The sequence below is a fragment of the Diachasma alloeum genome, unplaced genomic scaffold, assembly GCF_001412515.2.
Source record: "Diachasma alloeum isolate Michigan unplaced genomic scaffold, Dall2.0 Dall_scaffold_00214, whole genome shotgun sequence".
Taxonomy (NCBI): domain Eukaryota; kingdom Metazoa; phylum Arthropoda; class Insecta; order Hymenoptera; family Braconidae; genus Diachasma; species Diachasma alloeum.
This window is the reverse complement of record NW_021680379.1, coordinates 545008-558971: the sequence shown is the minus strand read 5'-3', so window position 1 is coordinate 558971 and position 13964 is coordinate 545008. Positions and strand designations below refer to the sequence as shown.

The following is a 13964-nucleotide window of genomic DNA, read 5'->3' as shown; positions in this document are numbered from 1 at the left end:
AGAGTTTAAATANTTTTATGGGGAAGTAATTCGCTCGGTGTTTGGGGTTTCAATTCATCGGTTTTTAATCGTTCCTTCGCGCGCAAATCTTAGTATTGGGTAATTGGGGCATGCTAAGTGGGCCATTTCATCACTTTTGAACTTGATTANATCGCACCATTCTACCCGGCCGGGATTTGAACTCGGAACCTTTTGCATGACGCAATTTAATTCACAAAATTTAATGATTGAAAATGGTTAAATCTATAGGGCAGTCTGTGCCAAAGTTATGTCCGGAGAAAGATTTTAGCATCGAAAGGACATGTTTTAATTGTCACATTAAAATCAAAGCTAAAATTATTAGATTTTATAATTATTGGACGACGCAAAGTTTTATACTTTTACCTTTTCCTAAAATATAAAGGAAAAGGGTTTGGTTTAGGGATAGGGTTTGAGTTGAGACTAATTACTAATCAAGAAATTTGGAGTTGTAATGGGAATCAAATTTGAATTTAAANAGTGGGCCATTTCATCACTTTTGAACTTGATTACAATATCTTTGGAATTTTTAATCGAGTTCACGTGATGAAATGCACTCTATTTAGTTTACATTAGTCGATTTGTTTCTTAGTTATTCTACATAAAATTATTCTAGCATTAAAATTTCTAATACAAAATTTTGGACATTACACCAAACTGTGAATGATACTTGGATATCCTTGACTCGTGTAAAAATTGTTCGACGGTACAGACAGGCGTAATAGCCCAATATTCCCTTCCAATCAGTGTGATAGAAGGATACACTGGGATTCTACACGATCAGCCGAGCTGTAAAACTGATGAGACTTTCCTTCCAATCATTGCACTAATGTGGAATAGTTCGGGGGGAAGAGTCCGTTCACGGATTATCAACTGCGAAGAATGAAGGAAAGAGAATGGACGGGGCAGGCTGACGAAGTGGGTGCCTATGAAACCCTAACGTTAGTAGGAATGAAGAATAAATATAAAAAAAAGGATAATCAAAGAAATTATCATAATGTCACTGGCTTCCGGATACTATCATTGGTTTCAGCCTTGCATCAACGTTTCGCGAACATTGCAGTCCGCACCTTCAGGGCTATGAGCTCCGATGTCTGGGAGTAGTCATAGCCGGAGCTCATAGCCTTGAAGATGCAGACTGCAATGTTTGCGAAAGGTCTGCGCAATGATGAAACCAAATGCGGCATCCATCCGCAAACCCATGATATCAATAATCACGGCCGCGAAAGCCTCAAAACTAAAATTATTATACTTGTAATTATTTTGTATATATTAAATTTTCTACATCTGAATTTGATTACTCATGGCTATATTACTACGGTTGTGTACGAGTATTGTTGCGGTAAGTAGGTTATCTGGTACTTCAATTTGGGCAATTGAAGTACGTGTCTTTAGAACCAATGCATTACAAGTTGTACTACAGGGAGATTCCGATTTCCGTGGCATCACATTTTGGCGATTGATTCTCATAGTATTTTGGGTGAGGAATACGGAAAAGTACGGAAAAAATTATATTTTTAATTATTCTGGAGATATCACACTCATAAAGCCCGAAATTACCATTTTTTCGCTCCAGCACGAAAACCGGAATCCTGCCGACAAAAAAGTCATAGAAAAAAGGCTGGGAAAAGTTTTCTGTCAAAAACACATTCAACTAAGGCAGTACAGTGGTTACTCCCTAACATTTCAGCCTCTGGGGCCAGAATTCAAGGAATTAAATATTCGGGAAGCCCTTACTTTTCCGTTGGAGGCGGAGCTGGGAAAGGGATAAATAGAGAAAAAGAATCTACCTGTTTCACTCTCACATGCCCAGAGTAATTTTACTGCGCAGGCCCGTCGCGCAGAGGCACACACAGATTTACTCAAACACATTTCCGTTGTCGATAGTGGGGGAAGTCAACTTCTCCGACTGAAATGTTAGGGAACTGAAATGTTAGGGAGTAACCACTGTATCACTCAAGAGTTTCCTTGTAATCTTTTCGATTGACCCTCCCCTTTTGCTCTTCATCTGTACGAAAATGAATGAAGGTAGAATTCAGTAGCGAAGTGGTCAAACGGTTCATGTTGACTCATCTCTTAGTTGAGTTTTTGAAGAGTACCTCCGAATCTAAAGGAGATAATGAAATTTTCATAATAACATTTTTTCTAGAGCAAACTGAGTGCTACAAAAACGGTCCTGACGAAAATTTAGCTATCTCCCTTAGATTCCGAGGTATTCACTAAAAACTGGCCAATAGTCAAAATCGACTTAAACCATTTTACCACTTCGCTACTGAATTTTTAAAATATTTTTCCCGTATTCTTCATCCAAAATACTACAGGAATCAAGTATCAACCTACGACGCCACGGAAACCGGAATCCTGTCCTTGTTTGAGAACTGTGTTTTTTTCTCAGTGTAGATGGCTCATTTTGAGATGTTTATTTTACCTCATTTATCAATTTTGCTCATCAGTCCCTTATAAATTGAATTCTGACATCATTATTATTATTGTGTAGAGTGACGCAAAAAATGCTGCATTTTTTTACTTTAATACCCATTTTCACCTATCCAGTGAAGAGTTTTTTTTCTTAATTCCATGAGAAATCTAACCGCAGTTGCCACAGAATTATCGTTTGTAACATTATCCCGCACTCATGTACATGCTCAGAGACCACAGGTCGTTTACACCTACGGTGTTTTGATAGTCACTCTACATACGTTATCTTCATTCATAAAGAGGTGGAACATGTCCTCTACTTCTCATTTGAGACGCAGTTCGTTGAAGAAAAATCCAATTTCTTAGAGACGTTACATTCATTCAAACATTTAAAAATCGAGGTGATTAGTTGAGGTAGGTTGTCGGTATTGGAGGGGACTGGTATGACCCTTTAACGGTCGGGCCAAAGACTTCTCCATGAATTGTCAAATCCGCTCCGTCACCCAGAAATTCTGTCTGATTCATTTTGGACCATCGATGCAAGTTACACAAAGATGTTTTGATTGCACGAAATATTAAGTGTTTTTTGCTTCCGAATGGAAGCATTGTAATCGTTCAAATTTAAGTTTTGGATTTTTTGTGTTATATCGACCCGTTATGATCTAAAAAATCGGAAAATACAAATTTTAGACCGTGTCCGTACGTATGTGTGTGCTAATATTTTTCTTCAATTGTTCGCTAATGAATGGGTGGAATTGAATTTTTCTTTTAATGTAGGTATTGTGGAGCCCTATCAACCGCCATTAATCAAACTTTAATTCATCGATTGTTTTTTTTTTATTTTTGAATTTTTGACGTGGATACGTTCATGGTTTCAATATGAAGGGTCATTTTAGGAAACGGTCCTTATGTGCAACGCCATCCATCGAAATTCCAGAAAATTCTAGACATTTCAAGGTAATTCGAGAAGTTTCTTGAAATTTCGAAAAAATTCAAGGAGTTTTTAGAAACCTCGAGGAAATTCAGGGAATTCCTAGAAAATTTGAGAGAATTCATAGGAGTTTCGAGAAAATTCGAGGGAATGGAAAGAGTTTCTAGGAAATTCGAGACAGAAGGAAAGACCATGGACGTATCCACGTACAAATACAAGTGTATCAAAGATACAGTCGCCTGCAGAATCCCGGGAAATAGCTTTGAATATCATGCTTCAAATGAATTCAATCATAGTTTAAAATTTTTGTTTTACTACTGTTAAGTCGAAGTTAAAAGATGATTACAATAGCTATATTGGTTGATTTAATCTTTATGATAATTGTTGAAAATTTGGAATTTTTCATGAATTTCTCTGAAAGTGTGGTTTCTGATGGTTTCTTCAAATGTGATGTTTCAAATTCATTCAAGTATGTGTACATAAAATTTTTCTATTAACATTTCATCGAAGGGCTGAGGGAAGAGATAGAACTGTAAAAAAGGCAATCGGTTGTATAGAAGAAAAGGGATAATAAGAATAATGATGCTGATAACATTCAACTAAGTTGAAAATCTGATAAAATTAGGTAAAAGGAAATCTTATTCAATTTAATAAACAGAAATAAACAATGAATTATACATGATATGATACAAGGAAATGATGTGCAAAATAACCATTCGGAAGTATATTGCTAATTTATTAGCAAAAATAACTATACTATATGAGGTATTCCATGCCAAATGAGTCGACGGCTGCCTCTCATCCTCTGGAAAATCGATGGCGATTTTTTCTACGATTGGGGGGCTTGAAGAACTATCTCTCAAATTTTTTAAGATTTTTTTTGACGGCCCAGTTCAGAGATATTTATTTTTCAAATTGTTCGTTTTTTACAATAACTCGAGTTTTATTCAACCGATTTCGATTTATTAGGGATCAAAATTTTCCATTTTCACCACCTATGAGAATGTTTTTTGTCCAAATTTTTTCCAATCTCTAGATGCTTGAAGTAACGCATTTTCGAAAAAAAAAGTTGAAAAACTTGAATTTGGCTAATTACGTCACGGTTGATTATTGTAATTTTTATTCAGTAATTTCTATAATCAAAATCAAAATTTTGAGCCGTCATACATGTTGGGTTTCATCTTAGATCTATTTTATTTTGAATTTTTTTATTCTCAAAATTCCGCGAATTCGGTCAAAATACCCCAAAATGTCATCGGTTGACTTTGATTATAAACAGTATGAAGTAAATTTAAATATATACCTATATATTACATATTTTTTCAATACATGATTAAAGTCGTTTTAAGGTGTTTTCACAAAATTCTCGCAATTTTAAGAACCAAAAATATAAAAAAAATAGATCCTAGATGGAACCCAACATGTATGACGGCTCAAAATTTTCGTTTTCATTATAAGAATTACTGAAAAAAAATTAAAATAATCGACCGTGACGTAGTTGGCAAAATTCAAGTTTTTCAACTTTTTTTTTCGAAAATTCGTTATTTTGAGCATCTAAAGATTGGTAAAAATTAAAAAAAAAACATTCTTATAGGTGGTGAAAAATGGAAAATTTTGCCCCTTAACAAATCGAAATCGGATGAGTAGAATTCGAGTTATTGTAAAAAAACGGAACAATTTGAAAAAAATCATATTTCCGAACTGGACTGTCAAAAAAATCTGAAAAAAAATTGAGAGATAGTTTTTCAAGCCCCCTAATCGTAGAAAAAATCGCCATCAATTTTCAAGAGGGTGAGAGTTAGCCGTTGACTCATTTGGCATGGAATACCTCATATGCAATACAAGAGCAATTTCCCACTTGTTTTCTCATGCGACAAAAGATTTGAGAGCTCATAAAATGAGAAGATATCATCAAATTTTCACTTTGGATTTCCTCATTTCGGGGTCATCACAATAACTTTCCCTGACAATCACAAAGTTGTCACAGATCCGTATGATCCGTTCTCCATTCTTCTACCAGGGAAAGGTCGGTTCTATCCCATTAGCTTTTTATTTTCTTAATTTTTCAGCTGTGAGTCTTTTGCTTTAATGAGAACCCGTTTTTTAAATGGCTTATTTCCCTCTACCTATGAGCCACAATCAATTGTGAGTCCACGTACACGCCGGGGGCATCGCACTAAGAATCACATCGCGTGTGTGTGTTTCCCACAAATGAAGTTCAAACATTGATACACGTGAAGTACAAAAGCCGGAACCATCAGTTTGTAGAGTACTTGAGACACCACAAGTGTCTTCGGGGAAAAACGACAGTTAAATATACATTTTCCTTTTCCCTTTAGCCTGCCTTCATCAGTTCGCAAGTTAACGAGCGACAGAGTTTAATTTCATGAGGTAAATGTAACTCTCTAAATCTGATGAGTTATTGCTACGAATTTGTGCTCTGTGGTTCAAGTTTAAAATAGAGGTAAAAAAAGTAATTCTTCGAATTCTCATCGCTTTGAATCATCTTTTCTGAAGATAAAAAAAGTTGTCATGGTTAATTCATGAGGGAGGTTGAATTATTCTTCAATGAATGGAATTATCGTGCTGTGAATATGTAATACACCAAAATTCTTCCGAAGAACCTAAAGCAGAACTAGTCATGTTCTGTCTTAAAGTAGTATGAATAAACTCCAGTTGAGTCGTTGAGTGTAACGAGGAAAAATAAATTCAAAAAGCCAAAAAAAATTCATCATTGATAATTTTTCTCATGAATTTAACTAACTTTGATTAGTGTAAGAAATTGACCTATCAAATTCTTTCTTCAATTATTTTTTTAAACAGTAGTCTGTGGTTTGACTAGGGGATTTCTACATAACACGCCATTTAGCGCACGCAAGAATATAAATTATTTATTACAAAAGTTTAACACTGACGATAATTTTAATATTCAGCATAAAATTGGGGATTATTTTTTCTGATTTTTTGAAATTTTTTCTGTATTTAAATCTTTTGGGTATCCTCAAAAAATTAATGCCCTCATAAGACTGTTATTTTTCCATTTCCAGATTAATTATCATCAACTGGGGGGCTAGGCCCCCTGCTCGCTCCGCTCGCCAACCCCCCTATGACCCCCATAACCCTTATTCGACCCTTCTGACTCTTTATCTGACCCTTGTGACCCTTAATCTAATCCTTCATTTTTGAGCCTTAATTTTTGAGTCTTAATTTCGAGTTCCAGATTTTCATCACCAGAAGTTGATTTGGATTTTTATAATATAAAGAGATAGAAAAATATATTCAAACCCTTATTGTGCCCCTTGTAACCCTTACATTCTAAGCCCATGACCTTTAGTTGGACCCTTAATGTGTCTGTTCTGATCCTTAATCTGATCCTTGTGATCCTTATTTGGAAGCTTAATCCGACCCTCATTATAACCGTTGTGACCCTTATTTTAATCCACATGACCCTTATTCTGATCCTCGTGACCCTTATTCAGTCCCTCATGACCCTTATCCTTACTGACCCGAATGACTCTTATTTCGACCCTCGTAACTCCTATTCTGACCCTCACGACCCTTATTTTGACCCTTGTGACCTTTAATTTTGGAGTCTTAATTTCGAGTACTAGATTTTCATCATCAGAAGTCGATTTTGATTTTTATAATACTAGGGGCCACACCCCCTGCTCACTCCGCTCACCAAACCCCATATGAGTACCATATGAACCCCATTATCTTTATTCTGACCCTTAAGCTGACCCTCATAATCCTTCTTCTCACCTTCGTGATCCTTATTCCCACTTTTATGACGCATATTCTGGTCCTCATGACCCTTATTCAGACCCTCGTAACCCTTATTCTGAACCTTGTGACCCTTATTGTGACAATCGCAACCCTTATTCTGACTTATGACCCTGATTTTGAGCCTCGTGACACTTATTCTGACCCTTATGACCCTTATTCTGACCCTCATGACCATTATTTTGACCCTTGTGACCCTTCATTGTGCAGTCTTAATTTCGAGTACCAATTTTTTATCACCAGAAGTCGTTTTGGATTTTTATGATATAGAGAGATAATACTAGACCGCTGACTGAGCACAAACTCGACTAGAATATTTCTATTCATATTAGCTTTCGTTTAGAATGTACTTCAGATTTTAATCTTCAAAATTCAAGTGATGTTTATTCTACTTTAAGAACGTTATTATTCCGAGATTAACTGTTCATTTCCCCTCATCATTTTTTTTACATGAAAAAAACGATCAGTAATGGAATTCTTTTAGTTCGTCCGCGTGATATGATGTAAGAAGTACCTCAAGACTTAAAAATTTTACCGCATATTTGAAAGAGCGCTTATGGAATGTAAAAAATTCCGAAATGAAGCCCGGAGTCATGAGTTGATCCCTACATTTTAATTCCCAAAAATGTTTTAGATATCGGAAATCGGAAGAAGAAGTCTAGTCTTCTGGAGAATTGAATAGAAAGTTAAAAAATATCTTTCATGTAGACACCGGACACTCCCAGTTTTCTCTTCTTCCCAAAAAACGATTTATTCGCCCAGAACAAATCGGAAAGTGACGAAAACAAATGGAAAACAAATAAATTGAGGATCTCTCGAACTTTTGAATTCTCCCATGGACACGAGAGTTGGCACTGGCATCGCTGTCTCTCGGGCGCATGCGCAAACACTCCTCTCACGAGTTCTACACCGTGGAGTTAAATATGTGTGTGTGCCGCCATACACGGCGGGCGGCCCGTTAAAAAAAAATCCTAGATTGTGCAGTTGTTTTGCGTACCTCATCGGATGTGCCCTGTGTCAAGTCTAAGGTTATGTCGTTAGTGCGTGGGACGAGGTTTACCCCGTCCACCAGGAGCCATGTTCAAGGTCACAGGAGTGTTTAGATTGGATTAATGAGGTGAGTAAAACCGGGACGCCCGTAGATTTCCTTGGGTTTTATTGCCCCCCTCTCACTCATTCCCCAACACAGGTGTGTCACTGTCTTCTTCCCCCATTTACAACATTATGTTGCTCTTTACGTAGATACAATCCGAATAATCATCCTGTTTGGTACATTACTAATAAGGAATATAATCCAAGGAAACTATCATCTCACTCCCACTCTCCGTTTCACCACAAAATTGTAATCCATGTATTCTTTTCTTAAACTCACGTACACACGCATACACAGTCATCTGGCGCCATGGCATCTCATGGTTACTCGTTTTGTGTGATTTTTTTTTCTCTCCCCCTCGAGTTACGTTCGAGCTCCTGCAGAGCGTCGAGGACTGCAGGTGCATCATCCGTGGGAGTCATGAATGCATTCAATGAATTTGTCCCATTTTTTCATTTTTCCTTTCCAAAATTTTCAGTTTCAACTTGATGCTTTTCCGTTTGGTATTCGTCTCCTTCTTTCTCAGTTGGGTCTTGCATGTGAACGGACATGAGTGTTGGATTTTAAAGATAGAATCGTATCGTTTTGCTTTCTTAGGGATTCCTAGAGCATCCAAAGTGGACGGTTTAAATGAGCACCAAGAGTTGAGACGAAAAGGTCCTTTTCGCTGTTAGTTTTCACTCGGTTCATTGAATCTTCAATCTCTTCACTCATACCTAATTGTTTAGTCATCTATGTACTTAAGGAGACGTCTGAGTCACTTGTAATTTGTGTTGAGAATCTGTTCCTGTAATTTTTAGATCAAGTGCCATTAAGAGGAATTCGTAATTCCGGTTTTCCACATTTTCCAGTTGTGTGTCATATGGTCTCATTATTACTACATTCCATAGATATGTTGCTCGTTAAGGATTGGGATGAATTTTCAAATGCTTTTAGACGGAGGATAGCTGTTGGAGAGGATGGGACGGTGAAAGAAAGTGAAGAATGGACCGACACGCCATGGAATCAATTATTTTTAACAACAGTGAGTCAATCGTTTTGATAAAGTTGCTTCGTTTTTACTTCTGAATGGCAGCATTGTAATCGTTCAAATTTAAGTTTTGGATTTTTTGTGTTATATTGATCCATTTTGATTCAAAGAGTTCGAAAATGAAATTTTTAGACTATCCGTACGTATGTGTGTGGGTAATGTTTTCCTTCAATTGGTCGCTAATGAATGGATGGGATTGAATCTTTTTTTTTCAAATGTAGGTACTGTTGAGCCCTATCAATCGCTATCAACCAAAATTTAATTCATCGATTAGTTTTTTTAATTTTTTTGAAAATCGGTTGTCCCGCGATAACTAAAAAAAATGTTGTGAATTGATTGAATGATAGTTTAAAAAAATTATTTGGATGTCCTTTTGACCGAGTTCGAAGATGAAGGCGATAGCAATAATTGTTATTTTGACTTATTCGAAAATTTTCAAAAATTTTGTATTTTTTGAAAATTGGAATTCCGGAGATATTTTTGAATATCATGCTTCATATGAATTTAATCATAGCTTAAAATGTTTGTTTTACTACGGTTAAATCGAAATTAACAGATGATTAGATTACGATAGCTATATTGATTTGATTTGATTTTTATGATGATTGCTGAAAATTTTGAATTTTTCATGGATTTTAATTCTTAGGAAATGACGAACAAAGTGCATTAGAAATTCTTGTCAGGATCGAAGTATGATTGCTGATCCCTTGTGCAATTAAATTTGAATTCATTAGCATTGAAGAGTGAAGTAGTGACACTACATCACATACTATTATATCGATTAGAGAGTCAATAGATTCATTGCCTTAAATGATTTCACAAAAAATGTACCCTGGAGAATATTGAGAATGAGTCATGATGTACAGTAATATACCCAAAAGTTTTTCATTTTCATCTGAACGAGTGACGATATAAATTAATGGAATCTCTTCGATCATCATTACCTTTTAGTTGCTCATGAATGAATGTTCTCAAATCTGGAAATCGCTGGGAAAATCGTTCTGAATATGAAACGCGTGAGAAAGTCCTTTATTCAGTGAGAATCACCCCAGTCTTAACATAATTAATCGATGAAAATAAGACGAAATAATCAGGTTTAAAAACGGAGTCCCACGTGTTGAGGTTACGAGGTTAATTGCCAGATAATTGTTATCAGTGTAATTGGTATACAAATACTCGACAATCTACGCGCGATTACCTTTGACCCGCTCAGTAATTCCTGAATTAATGGCCCATTAAATAACTGTATTCTTATTCGTACGATTAGGAAGGAGGTGTGAGAAATGTTTATGCTAGGAAATAATGGAGATTCTAATGTTGATTTTTGCAGTTTCAGGAACCTCTCGTGCAATGAAAATGAGCTTCTCGTGCTCCTCGCTGCAACGCTCTGCGGATGGCCTGGAGTGTCAGGAGCACGCGAGGATACGAGTCGATCGACCTTACAATAGTCTCACTAAGAAAAGGTAAGTTAGACTCTACTTGGTGGAATTCGATTCTGTTTAGGTATGAATGAAAATTTTAATTTTTTATGAGGAACGCGTATTCTGAAACGAGTTCAATACTCATTTGGAAGTACTTCTTCAAGGTTGATAATATACACAGTGTGAAGAATAACATAGAAACTTATATACTACAAAGAAAGATATTACTTCGACCGGTATATTCATATTCTATATTATCCCGGGGCTATTTCACTCGGTCAAACCTTAGATGTTGGCAGAGCACCAGCCTGGCAAACTGGAGATGTGGGATAATACCCCACCTGGGTTCGACTCCATGTGCCTCCGAATTTTTTAACTTGTGCATTGTTAATTATTTAGTTGTTTCCCTCGTATAGATGTCTGGAAAGTCGAAAGATAGCATTCCATTCTGTTTTCACTGAAATAAAAAATGGTTTGCTAAATATCCATTTGCTTGAGAGAAGTATCTGTTTTTTTCAATACTGTATTTTTCCAATCGAGTCAATCAATCATGTTGCTCCAGAGGATGATTATGTGGCACATGACCTTGGATGAACTCGTCCCAGAAGTATTCATTTTTTATTAATTTCCGATTTTCAAGAAGAAAGAATTTCGATTAGTTTTTTAATATTGATAATTAGTGAGAAAGTTCACTCAATATCATAACTAATATGATCATCTAATAGAGCAATATAATTGTCATAATTGAAACCTAATGAGGATTGTTTGGTAATGACTCGACTGGAAAAATACAGTATTGAAAAAATAAATACTTCTCTTAAGGCCCGGGTGTACTATCTTTCGAACATTATCTCGATGTTTTTTTTCATCTTTCGTCATTTGAAATTGTCAATTGAGTCCTGCATCATGCAGAAGTTTTGAAAAATTATGAATGAATAATCAAAAAAAAGTAGAAGAAATTCTTAATTTTTTCAAAGAGCATTTTTAATTTATAATATTCAGAATAAGTTGAATAATAAGAAACTGAAAAATGTATCTGATTTACGGTAACAAATGGCGGCCTGTCACCCAATATCATGCAGGGGGAAGACTGATTTCGTAAATATTTTCCCACACTGCACAGAGACATTTATTACGGAAAAGACTCTTTGAAAAAAGTTGTAATATTTTGGAGAATTTTTTAATCACACTTTTATCACATAAAAATGGCAGATGACTACATAACACTATTTTGAAAATTGAGATACCTAGCTGTCACTTCCCATGAGGAGTTAATTTTTGTTATCTACCATGGAAAATGACAGCTAATAGATAATTTGCCACAGCGAATCAGATATTTGTAATTTTCACTTTTTTCAACTCATTCTGAATCTCAATTAAAAACGCTCTTTGAAAAAGTTCAGAATTTTTTCAATTTTGTTTATCATTCTATCATAATTTTTGGGAATTTCTACATCGTGTACCACTCAATTGACAATTTTGGATTACGAAAGATGAAAAAATCCAGATCACATTCGGAAGATAGTACACCCGGGCCTTAAGTAAATCGATATTTGGCAAGAATAATTTTTGTTCGCAGTGTTCCATGTAATTTGTACCTTAAAAACATCTAAGGTTTGATCGAGTAAAATAGTCCGGGGATAATACGGAAACTTACATACACCATGATCAATCTGTTACGCATTTTATTTTGAACAAAATTCGTGGCAAATTCATGAAGGAATTTGCAACTGACTATCTTCCGAGGGCCTTCAGTCATACATAACAACTGGTAGTAACAGACAAGAAGTGAATTTGAGTTTTAAATTTATCGAGTAAAGATGGAGAAAATGATGCTGAGTTTCACAAGTTTAATTATGTCATCGCTGGGGCAGTTTCGAGCGATTCAGTGCTAAGTGAGGAAATACAGAATATAAACAATTATTGGTGGAGGTGAACTAAGGGCTCCTAGAAGTTAAAAGCAAAAGTTTCAGTTCCTCTGGGTTGCGCTTATGACGAAGGTCTTGAATATGGGTCAGCTTACTAAGGACAAAACTCATTTCCAGTTTGTGAAATCTGTCGGTATAAGTTTTTCATCTGTTATTTGTTGGAATTTTCATAAACTTTGGTTTCCCAGATATTATATATACTGTCCCTTTTGGGTTCTTACAACAGTTGAATTCTTTAGTGATAATTTCAGTTAACACGATTTTCCACGAAAGAATATTACATATCTAGTTTGCAAGCTCTAATTTTGCAATCTTTACAATCGACTTCCATAAAAAATAAAAAATAAAAATCCTAATGAAGAGGGATAAAGGCCAGTTTTTTTCTATATTATTTACCTCCTAATAAACGAAACGCCCCGATTAAAATGGATAACGGCCCGTAAAACCTGCAAGTTGGACAGCTTCAAAAACATAGAAATAGAAAATAGAATTTAGTTTAATAAGTTGCAGTCGGGCTTTCATACGAACGAGTAAACTAGTCTGGCAATAATTAATTAAGAAAGCTCTTCGTCAGAAACTCTTTGCCCATAACATTGTGGCTTTTCATAAACATGGCACGACATGCCTTTGGTTCTTCTTCTTAATTCTAGTGACTTTGTCTCCTCACTATGGTAGGGTGCAAGTGTCAAACATGACTTAGATTATGAGGCACACTGATGAATTGCCCTCCGTCAGCTCTAATTATTTAATTATTTATGGTATGAATGTTTTTTGAATTGATGCTCAAACAACTGATGGAATAAAGAAACAAGCAGGAGTTCGAGCCTATGCGATAGAAGTCATGTGACCGTTACTTTTTGCGTTATTAGTCTCTTTCTTTTTTTATTTCTATCAATTCCCTTGGTAGTAAAATTCCGAATGGCTCCGTAGCAATTCCCGATCCTTGTAACAGCCATACAACCGTGACCATATGCTACCGGGTGTCTACAGGAAAGTCTTCAACCTTTTAATGAAAAAGATTTATACAAAAGATTAAATATCTCCGAAACTGCTCGGCTGGTTGCGCCGATCCAAAATACCAACCTTCAGTATTGTAAAAGCTATGAAAATGAATTTTCTAAAAATTAATCACCAAAAAGCCAAGTTATCGGATACATACAAACAGACATCACCCTAAAAATATCATTTCTTCACCTTTCATAATACTCTAAACCATTTGCAATCAAAATTAGAAAATCGAAAAATCGGTCAACAACAGGGCTTCCATTCGGAAGCAAAATAATAAATTAACGCCCTGATGAAGGACACCTTGTGTGTCCGAAATGTAAACAATTATGGTAGA

General features: G+C 35.7%; 1 protein-coding gene across 1 annotated transcript in view; it reads left to right on the top strand.

Annotated features, from left to right (window-relative positions):
- Positions 1–8103: 8103 nt before the first annotated feature.
- Positions 8104–13964, top strand: part of LOC107037231 — a 129130-nt gene continuing 123269 nt past the window's right edge. Inside the window, exons 1-3 of the mRNA XM_015255671.1 lie at positions 8104–8267; positions 9180–9267; positions 10604–10736. Of these exons, the coding sequence (XP_015111157.1) occupies positions 9228–9267; positions 10604–10736 (173 nt within the window). The 5' untranslated portion in view covers positions 8104–8267; positions 9180–9227. The remainder of the gene's footprint in view (positions 8268–9179; positions 9268–10603; positions 10737–13964) is intronic.